This window comes from Acomys minous (assembly GCF_964271855.1).
Source record: "Acomys minous genome assembly, chromosome: 16".
In the NCBI taxonomy this organism is placed as follows: Eukaryota; Metazoa; Chordata; class Mammalia; order Rodentia; family Muridae; genus Acomys; species Acomys minous.
The window spans coordinates 41,514,517-41,530,861 of NC_140498.1; the positions used below are offsets into that span (position 1 = coordinate 41,514,517).

General features: G+C 51.2%; 2 protein-coding genes across 3 annotated transcripts; both read left to right on the forward strand.

The window, feature by feature from the left end:
• Positions 1–4,321: 4,321 nt before the first annotated feature.
• PRSS33 (serine protease 33) lies at positions 4,322–7,318 on the forward strand. Of its 2 annotated transcripts, XM_084762247.1 has the most exons (7): positions 4,322–4,362; positions 4,636–4,738; positions 5,079–5,102; positions 5,206–5,368; positions 5,506–5,777; positions 6,020–6,189; positions 6,360–7,318. In XM_084762247.1, the coding sequence occupies exons 2-7, from the start codon at positions 4,693–4,695 to the stop codon at positions 6,516–6,518; spliced, it is 834 nt and encodes a 277-aa protein (XP_084618373.1). In that variant the 5' UTR covers positions 4,322–4,362; positions 4,636–4,692; the 3' UTR covers positions 6,519–7,318. The 2 variants fall into 2 exon arrangements, with proteins under 2 accessions (XP_084618373.1, XP_084618374.1); XM_084762248.1 differs by lacking the exons at positions 4,322–4,362; positions 5,079–5,102 and having other exon boundaries at positions 5,136–5,368.
• Positions 7,319–9,825: 2,507 nt separating this feature from the next.
• On the forward strand, positions 9,826–16,117 carry ELOB (elongin B). The gene is made up of 4 exons (XM_084763408.1): positions 9,826–9,923; positions 10,028–10,162; positions 11,765–11,870; positions 15,941–16,117. Exons 1-4 carry the CDS (start codon positions 9,921–9,923, stop codon positions 16,051–16,053), a joined length of 357 nt encoding a protein of 118 aa, XP_084619534.1. The 5' UTR covers positions 9,826–9,920; the 3' UTR covers positions 16,054–16,117.
• Positions 16,118–16,345: the final 228 nt, after the last annotated feature.

Below are 16,345 nucleotides of genomic sequence, written 5' to 3' on the forward strand. Positions count from 1 at the left end.
CAGGCAGAACATTCATATACATAAATAAATAATTTTTTAAAAAAAACACCAGGGCCAAGCCAAGCAGGGGTCAAAACCACCCTTCTCCCACCACCACCACCACCAAAAAAAACCCACTACAACCAAAACCAACTTGGGGAGGAAAGGATTTATTTCAGCTTACAACTCTCAGGTCACACTCCATCACCGAGGGAAGTCAGGGTAGGAGGCAGAAAGTGAAGCAGAGACCATGGAGGAAGCTTGTTTCTTGTGGCTTGCTCAGCCTGCTTTCTTATAAAATCCAGATCATAAATAATAAAAATAAAAAAATTTTAAAAACCTGATCACCCACCCAGGGATGGCACTGCCAACAGTGAGCTGTACCCTCCACATCAATCATTAATCCACACAATACCCCCAGACATATGTACAAGCAAGTTGTTGTTGTTGTTGTTGTTGTTGTTGTTGTTGTTGTAAGACAAGGTGCCCTGTCTGTCCTGGAACTCACTTCGTAGACCACATTGGCCCCCATCTCAGAGATCTGCCTGCCTCTACCTCCTAAGTGCTGGGATTAAAGTATGCCTAATCAACCAAGCTTGGTGGCACACACCATTAATCCCAGCACTCAGGAGGCAGAGGCAGGTGGATCTATATAAGTTCAAGGCCACCCTGGTCTACAGAGTGGGTTCCAGGACAGCCAAGACTACACAGAGGAACCCCACCTAAAAAAAAAAAAAAAAGGTTAAAGTACAGGGCTGGAGAGATGGCTCAGAGGTTAAGGGCACTGACTGCTCCTCCAGAGGTCCTGAGTTCAATTCCCAGCAACTACATGGTGGCTCACAACCATCTATAATGTAGCCTGATGCCCTCTTCTGGCTTTCAGGTGTATGTGTAGGCAGAGCACTGTATGCATAGTAATAAATATATCTTTTTAAAAAAAAGAATAAAGTATACCTAGTCAAATCTTAATTTTCCTTCTTACTACACATGTTCAGGTTTGTGTCACCTTGACAAAAGCCACCAGCCTGCTGAGCAGAAAGCAGAATGGGAGTTTGTTTGTTTGTTTTCTTTGTTTGTTTTTGGAGGTGGGTGTGGCTGGTTGGTTTGGGGTTTTTTGTTGTTTTTGGTTTTTCGAGACAGGGTTTCTCTGGGTAGCCCTGGCTGTCCTCAACTCACTTTGTAGACCAGGCTGGCCTCGAACTCACAGCGATCTGCCTGCCTCTGCCTCCCGAGTGCTGGGATTAAAGGTGTGCGCCCCCAAGCCTGACAGCCTTCCTTTCAAAAACTAAAAATAAATAAAGGGTGAAAGAGATGACTCAGCAGTTAAGAACACCGAAGGCATTTCCAGAGTACTTGGATTCAATTCCCAGCCCCCACATGCCGGCTCACAGCTGTCTGTAACTACAGGCCTTCAGCATTTCTTCTGTTTTATCAGTCTTGTTTTAAATATCTTTATATAAAAGGATTATTGGCCAAAAGTGATGGCTCAAGACCTTTAACCTTGGCACTCCAGAGGCAGAAGCAGGTAGATCTTATGAGTTCAACGCCAGCCTGATCTCCATAGTGAGTTGGGCCAGGCAGGATTACCCAATGAGACCTGGTCGAAAGGCAAAAACAAAAAACACCGTTGTGTCTAAATAGACATCCTTTGCACAGACTTTGTCAGTTGGCACCATTCTTCTGTTGTTTTGTTCTTGTTTCCAGTGACAGGATTTCTCTGTGTGACCATGGCTGGAACTCACTCTGTAGACTAGCCTGGCCGCAAACTCAAGAGATCCCCCTGCCTCTGCCTCCCTAGTGCGGGGACTAAAAGGCGTGTGCCGCCACCACCCAGCTAATCGGTGGCATTCTTGACCTCTGGCAGACCAGAGATGTGAACCAGGCTTCAGGGACAGGACCACCATGTCCTTACCTTGTCCCTTTAATTTTCTCTGTTTCTCTGCCCTGCCGCAGACCCTCTCTCCTGTTAGTGCAACACGAACGATACTATAGACTGATGATGCCTCCAGACTGCTCTAAGACTGCCGAGCCTGGGGCCGGGGAGTGACGGGCAGAACTCCTAACCACAGCCCACACCTGAGTGTTCGCCGTCACACCAGCACCACGTGCTCCTGGTCTCACCGTGGCCCACGTGCCTCACCGTGGGATCAGGCCTTAGCTGCATGTGGCTTGTTGAGGACATGCGGTGCTGTTTCTCAGCGCAGTGGTAACCGGAAGACTGAGTTGGACAGGGAGACGGGCTCAGCACACCGTCTGCGCCTCCACTTGGGTAGGGTTTGAGGGTATGCGCTTCCTTCTCTGAGGTTCAGACGTCCAACATTCAAACAGCTGGAGGCTTTTCCCTCAACTGAACCAAATTCTCAGAGAGAGAGAACTCATCTCCTTGCTCGGTGTATCTCACGTCTCGGTGTCCTCCAGTTTTGCCCCGTCACTCCAGGCTGCAGCTTTCAGGCCCTGTGCCAGATGGCACGCCCACCTAACTTGCAAAGTTTGGTCCATGACCCCATAGGTGACCGTATGCTCTCAGGTCGCTCCCAACCCTACTAGTCCTTATTAACCTTTTTAAGAGCCCCGGACACCGCTTCACCGTCTAGGGGCAGCCAGACCTGGAGCCACAGAAGATCCCAGAGGCTGGAGGAGGATGGGCACACTCGTCTTCCGCTCCTCCTGCACTTTTATAGGATTTGCCACATGCCTGGCCCTGCTCCAGGCTCTGCACGGTTCACCCAGCTAATCTTCATAACAGCCAAGTGGCCGGCTTTATAGATGAGAAAAGTGGGGTGTGCAGGAAGTTGAGTAACTCCACTGAGGGCTCAGCATTGGAGGGAGGATACGCCAAAGCCAAACTCCAGAGAGGTGAGCCAGTGGATCGGTACCACCATCACCACCCCGCCCTCCCTCCCTCCCTCCTCCCTCCCTTCTCTTCTCTTCTCTTCTCTTTTCTTCTCTCTCTCTCTCTCTCTCTCTCTCTCTCTCTCTCTCTCTCTCGTGCTGGGGGTCAAATCTAGGGCCTCAAATAAGAGAGCGCTCTACCGCTGAGTTATCCACCCCCAGCAAATACGAGGGTTTTGTTTTTTGGAGACAAGGTCTCATGTATCCCAGGCTGACGTCAGACCTGCTATGTGGCCAAGGATTATCTTGATCTTGTGATCCTCCTGACTCCGTCGCTGAAAGTGCTGGACTATGGGTGTGTGCCACCACACTCAGTTCATGTCACCCCGGGTTAAAATGCTAAAATGCGTGGTCTTGTGCATGTATGGAGGGAAGCGCTCTGTCATCTTAGTCACATTTTATTTGTTTGCTTTCTCGAGACAGGGTTTTCTGTGTAGCCTTGGCTGCCCTGGGCTCACTTTGTAGACCAGGCTGGCCTTGAAATCACAGCAATCCACCTGCCTCTGCCTACCGAGTGCTGGCTTTCCTGGCTCTCCTGGCTCTCAAATGTGGGTTTTAAATTTGGTCTTTGAGCAGAAGCCAAGGCTGAAGGCTGGCTTCCCCCACACACTCAAGCACTGAGCTACAACAGTGTCCTTTTCTCTATATCTCCGCCTTGCCTTCAGCCTGTGGTCTTGCTCACCCTTTTCCTCTTACTCCCAGTTCTTTAGTGCCAGCTCTGTATTAAGCCCGGTTCTACTCAATGGAAACTGTCTTAGAATGAATGTACTCCCTCCTTTATTGGCTTTTCATGACTATAACAAAATACCAGAAACAGGTTAACTTTATAAATAAGAGAGGTTTCTTATCTCATAGTTTTACAGATCCAAAGGCAAGGCATAGGCATCAGGTCAGTACTGTGTTCTTTGCTCTATCCTGGCTACCCCCAAACCAAAGAGCACACTGTTCCCCAGTGTAGTGCAGAGTGCTGCTGTGGCCAAAGGGTTGTAGCAGCTTGAAACTGGCTGTTCTCTACTCCAAGCTCATACAGGCTGGGATTTAGAAGGGACTGGCCAGGTTGGGCTCTGTGTGCAGTCGGCTGCAGGCCTGAGGTCTAGGGTGTGGGTCCGGGGTCTGAGCCTCCTTGTGGGGCCAGTTAGCCTGGTTGAGCTGGAATTACTGATCAGAACAATAAAGCTCGGAAGCTCCAGCGAGCAGATTTCACAAGGCAGCAGGATCGGGTTTAGAGATGAGCTGCCAGGCATCTTCTGGAGCTTCCTGGCCTAACCGCAGCTCCCCCGAGGCCCGCCCCATGCCCCTTCTCAGCACCTGGTATCCTTTTCCTGCACCTCTTAAGTTCTGCTCAAAGCATCTTTGTTTGAGGCTGTTCAGGTGAGGCCACGGCTCCGCCTTGGCCTTGTTAATTACTGGGGCCTCCACCCCCCTCTGTCTTTTAAGCCCCCAGGCTCTCCCCTGGCCCCAGTCATCAGAGAGAAGACCCAGGCTTCAAGGGTGAGAGCTGGGCCCAAGGGCTGCTAAGAATCACTGTTGGGGACCAGAGGGTGAGGCTCCAGGGTTTCCTACTGAGGCCTAAGGTGCCCAGATCTCAGAAGTTAGGCATGTTTGGTCAGGTTGGTTACATGGAGTCTAAGGCAGAGGTAGAGGGGTAGAGTCTGGGCTGCAGGAATAGCTCCAGGACCACGCAGAAAGTAATGGCAGACAAAACAGCCATGGAGGTACAGGGCTGGTTGGGACGGGCTCCTCTCTGCCCCTTGCCGCCTCCAGACCAGAGACCAAGACCTGAGAAGTGCTACCTGCACCCAGGCCAGACCTGAAGGGAGAATGAAAGATGCTGCTCGCCTCCAGCTCCTGCTCCTCTTAGTGCTGGGTGAGTGAGCGTCAGGGCCAGGGTGCTTCCATGGAGCTGCCTACCTCGCCTCTCCCAGAGCACCACGGGGCATCTGATCTTTACTCCAAGGCACGGAGTCTCTCTGGCACCGACCTTGAAAGACTCTCCAAATCTGAGTATGCTGTAGGTAGGTAGTGCCTAAATTCCACTCCCTCCTCCCAGCGCTCTGGGGGAGGGTGATGGAGGCTGCCAATGGCATGCAAGCTTGGCATGAGGTCAGTGTAACAAATATGTCCTACCTCCTACCTAATCTCTGACCCAGGCTCTGTTACCTGGCACCAAATCCCTAATCTAGCGCCTTGCCTGTTTCCTCCTGCAGGAGCCGGGATGCAGGAGTGTGCAGGTAAGGAAGCCTGAAAACCCGCTTCCTCCTCAGGTTGGCCCTGTCCCCCCTTCCTAGACCCCAAGTCGCAGCCAACCCTCACTGCCAACTTTTCCCATCATAGCCTGTGGGCAGCCCCGCATGTCCAGTCGGATCGTTGGGGGCCGGGATGCTCGGGATGGAGAGTGGCCATGGCAAGCAAGCATCCAGCACCGTAGAGCCCACATCTGTGGAGGGTCGCTCATTGCACCCCAGTGGGTGTTGACAGCAGCTCACTGCTTCCCTAGGTCAGTGCTCACTCCAGCTCCAGGAAAAACAAGGCCTGAGGGAAAGCGCAGGTGCTGCCTGGGGGGTGTGGGCGGTGCCGGCTTCTGGAGGCCCCACGGTCCAGGTATTGCCAGCGGCCCGTATGTTTACTCTACAGACGGGTAGTGCCATCAGAGTACAGTGTGCTCCTGGGAGCATTGAGTCTGGGCATGACATCATCCCACGAGCTCTTGGTTCCCGTGCGGCGGGTGCTGCTGCCGCCTGACTACTCTGAGGATGAGGCCCGCGGTGATCTGGCACTGCTGCAGCTGCGTCACCCAGTGTCCCTGAGTGCCCGCATCCAGCCTGTCTGCCTGCCTGCACCAGGCTCCCATCCACCACCAGGGTCTCCATGCTGGGTCACTGGCTGGGGTAGCCTCAGCCCAGGCGGTAAAACATATAGTCAGACTGTGGGTACATCGGGGCACCCCTTTTTCCTCCATCTGACTGCGAGTCCTGGCCTATCACAGTCCCAGTATGGGACCCAGCACCATGGAAGCCCAAACCTCCCATCTACTCAGATTCAAGGAGTCCTGGTTTACAAGTCAGACCCTCCCACTCGCCTTTTCCCACTGAGCCCCACTTCAAACTGTCCACTCACCTGATTCTCAGATCTCTTCCTCTTCCCTCAGTACCACTCCCAGAGGGGCGACCCTTGCAAGGAGTGAGGGTGCCACTGATGGACTCTCGAGCCTGTGACCGCCTCTACCACCTGGGTGCCAATGTGCCCCAGGATGAGCGCATAGTACTACCAGGGAACGTCTGTGCTGGCTACCGCAGGGGCCACAAGGATGCCTGCCAGGTGTGTCTCGCTAACCCACAGCCTCTGGAATTGGTTCCCTAGCTGCCTAACCGCCCTAGAACCCAGGACCCGGGAGGTTGCAGACCTCTAACCTAAAGCCGCTACCCCGGGGAACTGGAACTAGGAAAGTGGCCTCGAAAGAAGGCCTAAGCTCACCTTTTTTCCTGCAGGGAGACTCTGGAGGGCCCCTGACCTGTATGGAGTCCGGCCGCTGGGTCCTGGTGGGGGTAGTGAGCTGGGGCAAGGGCTGTGCCCTGCCCAACCGTCCAGGTGTCTATACCAACGTGGCCAAGTATAGTCCTTGGATCCAGGCCCGCCTGAACCTCTGATGTTGGTGGGGTTTGAGAAGACGAATCCAGAGCTTCCTGGCCCATCTTGAACTCTTCTGCTTTCTTACATGAAGCTGAAAAGCTAAGAGTCCACCACACACACACACACCACACCCCCCACACCCCTGACACCCCCGCCTCCTCTCCTCCTTTGAGGCTCATATTCTGTCACTGAGGGATTTTTCTGTGAGTCCCACGCATTTACACTTCTGCCCCCTCCTTTTGGCTAGAATTTACTTCCTTCACCTTTAAAGATGGGCAGGCCTGCTGGTGGCTCATCTGGCCGGCGTGCCCTTTGTTTGCTGGAGGAAGTCAGACAGATTGAAAGCCTAAGAAGGACTAAACAGCCGCGACATCTCCTTTGCTGGTTTTGAATGTCTAGGGGCCAGGCATCGTGAGGACCGCAAGGCACCCACAGCCAGCCGTGAACACCAGGTCTGCCGTGACGTCACCCCCATCTTCTAATCTCTTGCCTTCATGCTGGTTAAGCACCCAACAGAGGACCCAACTGCGCCACCCAAGCTTTTGATCCACAGAGTTTCAATAAATTTATGTTGTTTTAAGCTGCTACCTCGGTGGCGATTTGTTACATGGTCATAAAATCTAGTATATATAGATTTTGCCCAATTGTGATGGAGGCATGCCAGAGGGAAAATAGGCTCGCCTTCTGTGTGTGACATCCCAGGTTCAGGAAGCCTAAGACTACTAACCTCAGTCGATGGAGGTCAGCTCCTACAGTGTCAGGCTGCCAGAGAATTTCTTTTTTTGTTTGTTTGTTTGGGGGTTTTTTTGTTTTCGTTTTTGTTTTTTCAAACAGGGTTTCTCTGTGTTGCCTTGACTGTCCTGGACTCGCTTTGTAGACCAGGCTGGCCTCAAACTCACAGCAATCCACCTGCCTCTGCCTCCCAAGTGCTGGGATTAAAGGTGTGCACCATCATGCCCGGCTGAGAGTCAGAGAATTTCAAAGCCATCTCTTAGGAGTTAACAACGAGGAGACGGGAAATGTGGTGGAAGATGAGCAAAGGCCTGGGTGCGTCTGCTCCCTCCCCACCTTCCTCCTTTCCCCTGGCTTATCTGATGTGCTGTGGATCCACGGAGCTGCACTAGATGACCCCTGGCCCCATGAAAGAGGCTGTGTGGAAGAAGAGCTCAAGGTGGCTTTTCCTGCCCGGGGAGGCTGAGCACAGTCATCTATATAGAGAGCTGGCGTACCTTTGGTGGGGTGGTAAGGGATGAGGGTGCTTGGGATGCTGCATAATTATTGCAGGGCCACCTACAAATAGCCATGTGCACATCAGTGACCGGACCCTGGAGCTCCTGCTGAGAAAACACTGACTGCGCTCAGGATGTACCATGAGTACGTCAGTCCCCACCTCTCTCCACTGCCTCCATCATCCTTGCCCAGGTCAGGCCAGCAATCCTCCAGGAAGCCTACGCGCGTAGTGCATGAGGAAACGCTGAAAGAGAGTGAACAGCCCCAGGGCCTTGGGATGGCCTTGATACAAACCGTAGATCCCAGTCCGGAGAGCCTGGGATTTCTTAGTTATGACCAGGCAGCCAAGGAGAGACTCTAGAAGCAGAGAGCAGGGGTCAGTCAGCTCCTGGCTCCACTACACCCTGTGATACGCAGCTGAGTAAGGGGAGGGAGGAGGCTCTCTGCACCGCTTCATCAAAGACTTGGTTTTCCTATTTGCCAAGTGAGAAAAAATGGTGCCCAAAGTCACAGCTGAGACCCAGTCACAACTGGCAGGGTGGTAGACCAGTGCTTTTCAGGTGTCTTCCGACTTTCTCAGCCTTGCCTGGCCTCTCAGGCCATCCCTGGACTGTCGGTGCATGCTGCTAGCAAGGCACAGATCTCAGGTCTGTGCAGTCTGTGGCACCTTGTCTGACTGACAGCAAGACCAGATGCAGGGTGTGACGCTCCTGCTGAAGCTATCAGAAGCTCTGAGCTGCAGCCTACCCACACCTACCGGCCTCACCACAGGCCTCATCTGCTACTTGACAGGATGGGAGCGTTAGGGGCCAGTGAAGGAAGGGATTTCAGAGGGTTCCTGGCAAGCCAGAGGCTACTAGCTCAAATAACAAATTTTTTTTAAGCTTTTTGGTTTTTCTGTTTTGTTTTGGTGACACCATGCCCAGCTTATTTTTTTGATTTTTCGAGACAGGGTTTCTCTGTGCATGCAGCCTTGGCTGTCCCGGATTCAATTCGTAGACCAGGCTCGAACTCACAGAAACCCACCTGCCTCTGCCTCCTGAGTGCTGGGACTAAAGGCGTTCCCCACTACCGACAGGCTCAAATAACAATGACTAGCCATACCTTAGGAGATGGAAAATGAGGGCTAACACTTGGAGAGGCTCTACAGTACTACTTCAGAAGGCTGAGTTCGGTTGCTAGAGTGCTTTCCTGGCATACATAAAGGCTTAGATTAGATTTTCAGTATCCCATAAAACTGGGCATTACAATGCTACACTTCTATAATCCCAGAACTTCGGAGGTGGATCAGGCTGACCTCGAACTCACAGCATCCGCCTGCCTCTGCCTGCCGAGTGCTGGGCACCACGCCCGGCTACTATTAACACTTTTTAATTGATATACTGGGACTAGGTAGGCAAGCCTACCTAGCTGGTGTTGACAAGACCCAGGCATTGACCCTAATAACTACAGCCCCAGTCTCTAAAAACAATAGCTTCTCTAGCTCCTAAGAGGCCACATAAGCATGCCTGAATTGGACTTAACAAACCAACAGACCCAACCCTGAAGCGAGATGAGGGCAACACCCAGTGGCGATAAAATCCAAAATTATACAACTCCTCAAAATGGCTTTTAAGTTACCCGCTCGCAACCCTATGTGAGCTTGCCCTTTAAATAAGGGTGGGCTGGAGAGATGTCTCAGTGATTATGAGGACTGGCTGCTCTCGCAGGAGCTCTAGCTAGGTTCCATTTAACATCCACATGGGGGCTCACAACCGCCTGTAGTCGCAGTTCCAGAGTACCTGACGCCCTCTTCTGGCCACCCCAAGCACTGCATGCAACTGGTGCATAGTCGTACATCCAGATAAAACACTCATTATAAAAAAAAAAATGGCAGATATGCTTGAATCGCTCTTTCTGATTCTCTCTCTCTCTCTCTCTCTACGTTCCAATTCAAACGTCGCTTGTGCCACAGACCCGTGAGGGCCTCAGCTTTTGCCCATCTACAGCAAAGACACCGAGATGGCGGCCAAGCACATCTAGCCGCTTCCGGATCGCTTAAGATGGCGGCGACGGTGTGGGCGGGGCTGAGAAGACAAGGGGGGCGGGGCCGGGCGGGGCCGCGCGGAGCACGCCGGGCCGCGCTTTGACTGCCGGGAAGGGGCGGAGCGCGGCCGCGCCGGCGCGTCGAGCCAGAAGCAGCCGCCGGGATGGTGAGCGGGCGCGGGGGGGAGGGGCGCGGGGCCGGGGGCGGCGGGGGCTCCGGGGCCGGCCCGGGGGCCGCGGGCTAGCATTGACGCGGGCTCGCCATCCTCAGGACGTGTTTCTCATGATCCGGCGCCACAAGACCACCATCTTCACGGACGCCAAGGAGTCGAGCACCGTGTTCGAGCTGAAGCGCATCGTCGAGGGCATCCTCAAGCGGCCGCCGGACGAGCAGCGGCTGTACAAGGTGCGACGAGCGGGCGTGGCGGTTGCTCGCGTGGGGGGCCAAGCAGGACTCTTTTAAGTAAGGGGTCTCAGATCGTGCGGAGGGGCGAGCGGCGTCGGGTCCCGAGCCGGCCGCCCCGCCCCGCCCTGCCAGGCGGCCTTGCTCAACGGTTGGGGAAACCGAGGCCTCGGTAATTTTATGCAGCCGAAGGTCGTGCCAGAGCCAGAGTTTGTTTCTGGCTAAGCCACCACCATGTGCCTAGCCTTCGGCCTGCCGGGAGCCCACCGGAATCCCACTGCCAGAGGGTGGGGTGGAACCCGATGAATGCGAGTGCTGTCTACAAGATAGGTCAAGATTCATCCAACCACAGTGTTTATCCTTGCAAGTCTGCTGATGTTCTAAAACCACCTAGCATTCACGCACACTTTTTACTTGAGAAGCCAGTTCCAGTTTTCAATAAGCCAGGCTGTGGAGTTGGATTCTCGTGCCTCAAATTCGACTCAGGTTTCCCAGAAGCATAAGGTCAGCCACCTAAGCACATTGCGCTAATTCCAGCCGTAAACAGGAGCTTCTTTTGCGCTAGTTAGAGGCTGGCTCCAAAGAGCTTTTCTCTGATACCCACTGAGCTTTTCCTGTACTGCATTCTATGCCTCTATGGGTTATTAAAACTCCTGACTTTCCTGTGAGTTGGGAATTCCAGTAATTTCCATTTTAAGGTTAAGGTTGGTTTAAAAAGAAAACACAGTCAGGCGTGGTGGCAGCAGTCGGGAGGTAGAGGCAGGTGGATCGCTGTGAGTTCGAGGCCAGCCAGGTCTACAAAGCAAGTCCAGGACAGCCAAGGCTACACAGAGAAACCAAAAGAAAAGAAAACACAAAACTTAAAAGAAGTGAGGGCTGCAGCTCTATTAAGTGGTAGCATAGTCTGTCTGCATGGAGCCCTAGGTTAGATCATCCGGCTGGGAAAACTCGGCAGAAATCACAGTTGGGAGGTAGAGGCAGGAGGATCAGAAATTCAAGAACAAAATAATGTGTAGAAAAATTCAGCTACCTCTTTGAGTTAGATTTACCTAGAGAACTTAGAAAAGGCAAAAAAGAGCCCTTTTGAGCTGTTTGTGTGTGACATCTTCTCTACACACACACACACACACACACACACACACACACACACACACACAAACACACACAGTCCAGATGTTTGTGGAGGCATCAGATCCATCCTATGGAAAGGGACCTGGGAGCCAATCTATATGAGCACTAGAAAATACACTTGGGATTCTCAGCCAGAGCTTTTAACTGCTGGGAGTCATCGCTCCAGCCTGTTTTGTTTTGTTTTGTTATTTGGTTTTTCAAGACAAGGTTTCTCTGTGTAGCCTTGGCTGTCTTGGACTCACTTGGTAGACCTCCAACTTACAGAGATCCACCTGCCTCTGCCTCCTGAGTGCTGGGATTAAAGGAGTGCACCACCACCACCACCTGGCATCAGATTTGGAAATTCTTGGCTATAGTTCTGGAATGTGTGTTTGTACTTCGGGACATCTCTCCCCAGTAGAGTTACTGAGCAGCAGGGCTCTCTTTGGGACCTGCCCTTTAGGACCTTTCCCCAAACCCTGCTTCTCTCTTCAGGACGACCAGCTCCTTGATGACGGGAAAACTCTGGGCGAGTGTGGCTTTACTAGCCAGACAGCACGGCCACAGGCCCCTGCCACAGTGGGCCTGGCCTTCCGAGCAGGTAAGATGGCTAACCTGGATGGCAGCTGCCGTCTAGTAACACCCAAAGAGTTCCTCCAAGCTTTCCCAGTCCACAAAGAGCATGAGGTATTTGTTTCCTTATTAAAAAGCAAAGCATAGGGCCTGGAGACATAGTCCAGTAATTTAAGGCACTCACTGGCTGCTCTCCCAGAGGACTTGGTTTCCATTCCTAGCACCCCCATGACAGCTCAGAACTTTAATTCCAGGTTCAGGGCCCTTGAAGCCCTGGTTTCCATGCACATGAAAAATAATTGTTAAAAATTGAGACACAGATGGTAGATATTAAAGATGACTTGCAGGTTCCTGATATCAGCCACGTTTATAGGATTTATTGAGTACTTCACCCTGTCCCACCTCATCTTTTTTGTTTGTTTGGGTTTATTTCTTTTGAGATAGGCTTTCTCTGTATAGCCCTGTAACTCACTCTGTAGACCACGCTGGCCTTGAACTCAGATTTCCAGCTGCCTCTGCCTAGGATCAAAGGCATGCTTGGGCTGTTTGGTTTTCCTTGTTCTTGTTGTTTTTAGAGACAGAGTTTCTCTGTGTAGCCTTGGCTGGATTCACTTTGTAGACCAGGCTGGCCGTGAACTCAGTGATCCGCCTGCCTCTGCCTCCAAGTGCTGGGATTAGAGGCATGTGACACCATGCCCACCTGGCTTTTGTTTTTGTTTGTTTGGGTTTTGTTTCTGTTTTTCGAGGCAGGGTTTCTCTGTGTAGTCTTGGTTGTCCTGGACTCCTTTATAGACGAGGCTGGCCTTAAATTCACAGCGATCCATCTGCCTCTGCCTTGAGGGCTGGGATTAAAGGCGTGCATCACCATGCCTGTTTCTGGCTGTTTGTTTTTTGGACAGGTTTCATCTATGTAGTCCTGGCTGTCCTGGAATTTATTTGTTCTGCCTCTCAAGTGTTGGGATTAAAAAAATTTAACCACTGCACCCAGCTCCACCTAATCTTTTCACAGTTGTCCTGGCAGGGCATTGCCTTCACGTTGAAGACGGGAAAGCCAAGACATGGGCTGCTATGGATGAGAGGCAGGCTATAAGGAACTTACTTGCTAGAGCAAGATACCATGCCAGAGGTGTACAGAGGGAGTTCCAGGACAGCCAAAGATACACAGAAACCCTGTCTCAAAACAAATCCAAAAAAGAGATGCCTTTGGGAACTTCCCGGCCCCCCCTGCCCCTGCCCCCCCACCCCCACCCCACCCCCGGGACAGGGTTTCTGTGTATCCTTGGCTGTCCTGGACTCGCTTTGTAGACCAGGCTGGCCTTGAACTCACAGTGATCCACCTGCCTCTGCCTCCCGAGTGCTGGGATTAAAGGCGTGTGCCACCATGCCCGGCTTGCCTTTGGGAACTTAAACAGGAGCCATAGGCTTTTTTTTCCCCAGCTATGGACTCAGGGACTGTATATATGATGGGCAAGAAAATGTGGAGGAATGTTCAGCAATTAAGAATACTGGCTTGAGCTAGAGAGATGGCTTAGCGGTTAAGAGCACTTTCTGCTCTTCCAAAGGTCCTGAGTTCAATTCCCAGCAACCACATGGTGGCTCACAGCCACCTATCATGAAATCTGGTTCCTTCTTCCTGTATGCAGATGTACGTGCAGGCAGAACACTATGTGTAATAAATAAATCTTTTAAAAAACACACACACAAACCACTGGCTCTTGCAGAAGACCTGGGTTCAGTTCCTGTTACCCAAATAGCAGCTTAAAAACCATTCATTAAAAACAAACAAAAAAACCGTTTATAACTCTAGTTCCAGAAAATCCAATGCCTTTGACCTTCATAGGCACAAGCCACATAACACAGATGGTACACATAGACACATAAAACATTTTAAGATGACAATGATAGAAAAGTGCCCCGGTTGTTGGGTTTTTTTTGGGGGCGGGGGGGTTAATGCATATAGTGCTCTGCCTGCATGTATACCTCCAGACCAGAAGAGGGCATCAGGTCACATAGATGGTTGTGAGCCTCTGTGTGGTTGCTGGGAATTGAACTCAGGACCTTAGGAAGACTATCCAGTGCCCTTAACCTCTGCAGAGGCATCTCTCCTGCCCAGAAAAGCATCTTTTCTGTCTTGAAAGAAAACATAAGCAAAGCCAGTTTTGGTGACACATGCCTTTAATCCCAGCACTCAGGAGGTAGAGGCAGGTGGATTAGCTTTGAGTCTAAGGCCAGCCTGGTCTACAAAGTTAAGTCCAGGACAGCCAAGGCTAACACAGTGACCCTGTCCCGAAAAACATAAGGGTAGTTTTTATAAAGTAAATCTCAATTCAGCAAGGTATATCTTTAAGTGTAGCCAGTTGTCTCTCTTGCCCCTATCCGGCCCAGAATTCCCATCTCCACAGGGCATTCCAAGGAGGGCCTGCTGCAAATGCCGATACGAGAATCTGCCCCAAGGTAACATTGAGGGCTGGTGAAGATAAGAGGGGCAGACAGATTACCCTCTGCTTGAGCTGGAAGCTGAAAACAAAATTTATCTCAAGGAAAGGTTGTGTTGTCTTCAAAAGTCAGCCCTTTTCTCCTGAGCAGAATCTAGAACACTGGAAGCTAACATTACTTTTAGTTGTACCAAAGCTAAAGGCAGAGACTTGTGTTTTCATGATTCCTGGAATGGCATTGGATATGGAGGTGACATATCCCTCTGGCAGACGAAATGTGTTGTGACAGGATTTGCAGGTGCACTTTTGGAAGCATCTGACAGCACTAGGTTTCTGGACCTAATTAGAAGCCTTCCCTTCCCTCCCTCTCCCACTCAACATCCAGCCTAGTAACTGGAATGAGGGAAATAATAAGCAAGAAATCTATTACTGTAGATTTGTACCTTTTGGTTTTTCGAGACAGGGTTTCTTTGTGTAGTCCTGGAACTCACTCTGTATACCAGGCTGTCCTCAAACTCAGAGATCTGCCTGCCTCTGTCTCCAAAGTACAAGATTAAAGATGTACACCACTACTTGGTCAGTTCAGCTTCAGCACCACTGGCATTTGTGACCAGAATGGCTAATTGTGCATGCTGCTCTTACAAAGCACCTGAGTCCAAGCACTTACATGGCAGCTTGCCAGCATCCTGGACTTCCTGGAAGCCGTCTCAACTCTTCCCCTCCTCGTTCCCTACTTATATGAATAAATAGTATTGAGAGCCATGTCAGGAATTTCTGGGTGGGTGCAAACACCTGAGAAAGATTGGTGGTGGTAATAGCGCGGGTTGTTTGCTTTGTACTGAGTCAATGGTGGGTGCTAAAAACAAAATGGATTTTGAGTTGGTAAAGCATCACTTGCCTGACAGACCTGAAGCGCTGAAGGTGTGATTCCTGGCATGCATTTTAAAAATCTAGATATATGCCTGTAATCCCAGCACGTGGGTAGGTAGGGACACGTTATTCTGGGGTACATGAGCCTGCCTTGGAAAAAAAAAAGGCAGTATCTTACTTTCCCAAAGCAGGGCTAGGCTGTGAGTTGAATTTGGCTGTGAGTACCTAGCAGCAACTAGCTTTAGAACCCAAAAATGCAAAGGATGCCTTGAAGCAGAGAATGGTTTGGTACTGAACAACAATCACAGACTAACTGAAACAAAAGATGACAACCTTCCCCGAAGTGGTTTTGCTTGCATTTATGTATTCATAATGCCTACCTGATGCTTTTAGACTGTTTCAAAGAGAATTAAACTAATCTTGGTGTTTGGTGTCAAGGGAATTCAGATCTTGGTGGAGTGTGACAGAAAAGCCAGGTGGCCACACTGGTTGATGCTGAACCCTAGAGTATCTAATGGAATGGGTGGTAAAGTTAGGCCTCTGGGGGCTGAAGATAAAATGTCATTGCCAAGTCAGTCAACAGAGTTTCTCTGTGTATCCTTGGCTGTCCTAGCTTTGTAGACCAGCTGGCCTCGAACTCACAGAAATCAGCCTGCCTCTGCCTCCCCAGTGTTGGGATTAAAGGCGTGTACCAGCATGCCTGGCCCATGGCCTTAAGGGTGCTTACAGAAAAAACACCCTTCCAAGTAAAGGAAACATTGGGAATCTTCTACTGTTCTGTTCCCTTCCACAGATGATGCCTTTGAAGCCCTGCGCATTGAGCCCTTCTCCAGCCCTCCAGAGCTTCCAGATGTGATGAAGCCACAGGATTCTGGAGGCAGTGCCAACGAACAAGCTGTGCAGTGAGGGCCCCAGGCCCACCCCCTAGAGGCCCATTCCCCCCAATAAAAAAAAAAAAGATTTGGCTGTCTATCTGGCTCATTTTTCTCTTGCTCACTTTTCAGAAAGCTTACTTTTCAGAAAGTTTGGCCATCCTGTTCTCTGGCCAAACTGAACACTAGGACTGAAAACCCAGCCTAGGCCGGTCTGTTGGCCAAGAGACTCCAGAGTTTCTCTGTACAGCTTTGGCTGCCCTACAACTCAACTCTGTAGAAGCTCTGCTTCCATCCACCCATGTGCTGAGATAAAAGGTGTGTGC

What these genes read in the sequence shown, in the direction of transcription:
- PRSS33 (XM_084762247.1), top strand. Translation starts at nt 4,693, where the DNA reads ATGAAAGATGCTGCTCGCCTCCAGCTCCTGCTCCTCTTAGTGCTGG. An exon ending in CCTGCTCCTCTTAGTGCTGG is followed by an intron (nt 4,739 to 5,078) that starts GTGAGTGAGCGT and finishes TTCCTCCTGCAG; the next exon opens with GAGCCGGGATGCAGGAGTGT. An exon ending in CGGGATGCAGGAGTGTGCAG is followed by an intron (nt 5,103 to 5,205) that starts GTAAGGAAGCCT and finishes TTCCCATCATAG; the next exon opens with CCTGTGGGCAGCCCCGCATG.
- ELOB (XM_084763408.1), top strand. An exon ending in ACGAGCAGCGGCTGTACAAG is followed by an intron (nt 10,163 to 11,764) that starts GTGCGACGAGCG and finishes TTCTCTCTTCAG; the next exon opens with GACGACCAGCTCCTTGATGA. An exon ending in GGGCCTGGCCTTCCGAGCAG is followed by an intron (nt 11,871 to 15,940) that starts GTAAGATGGCTA and finishes TCCCTTCCACAG; the next exon opens with ATGATGCCTTTGAAGCCCTG.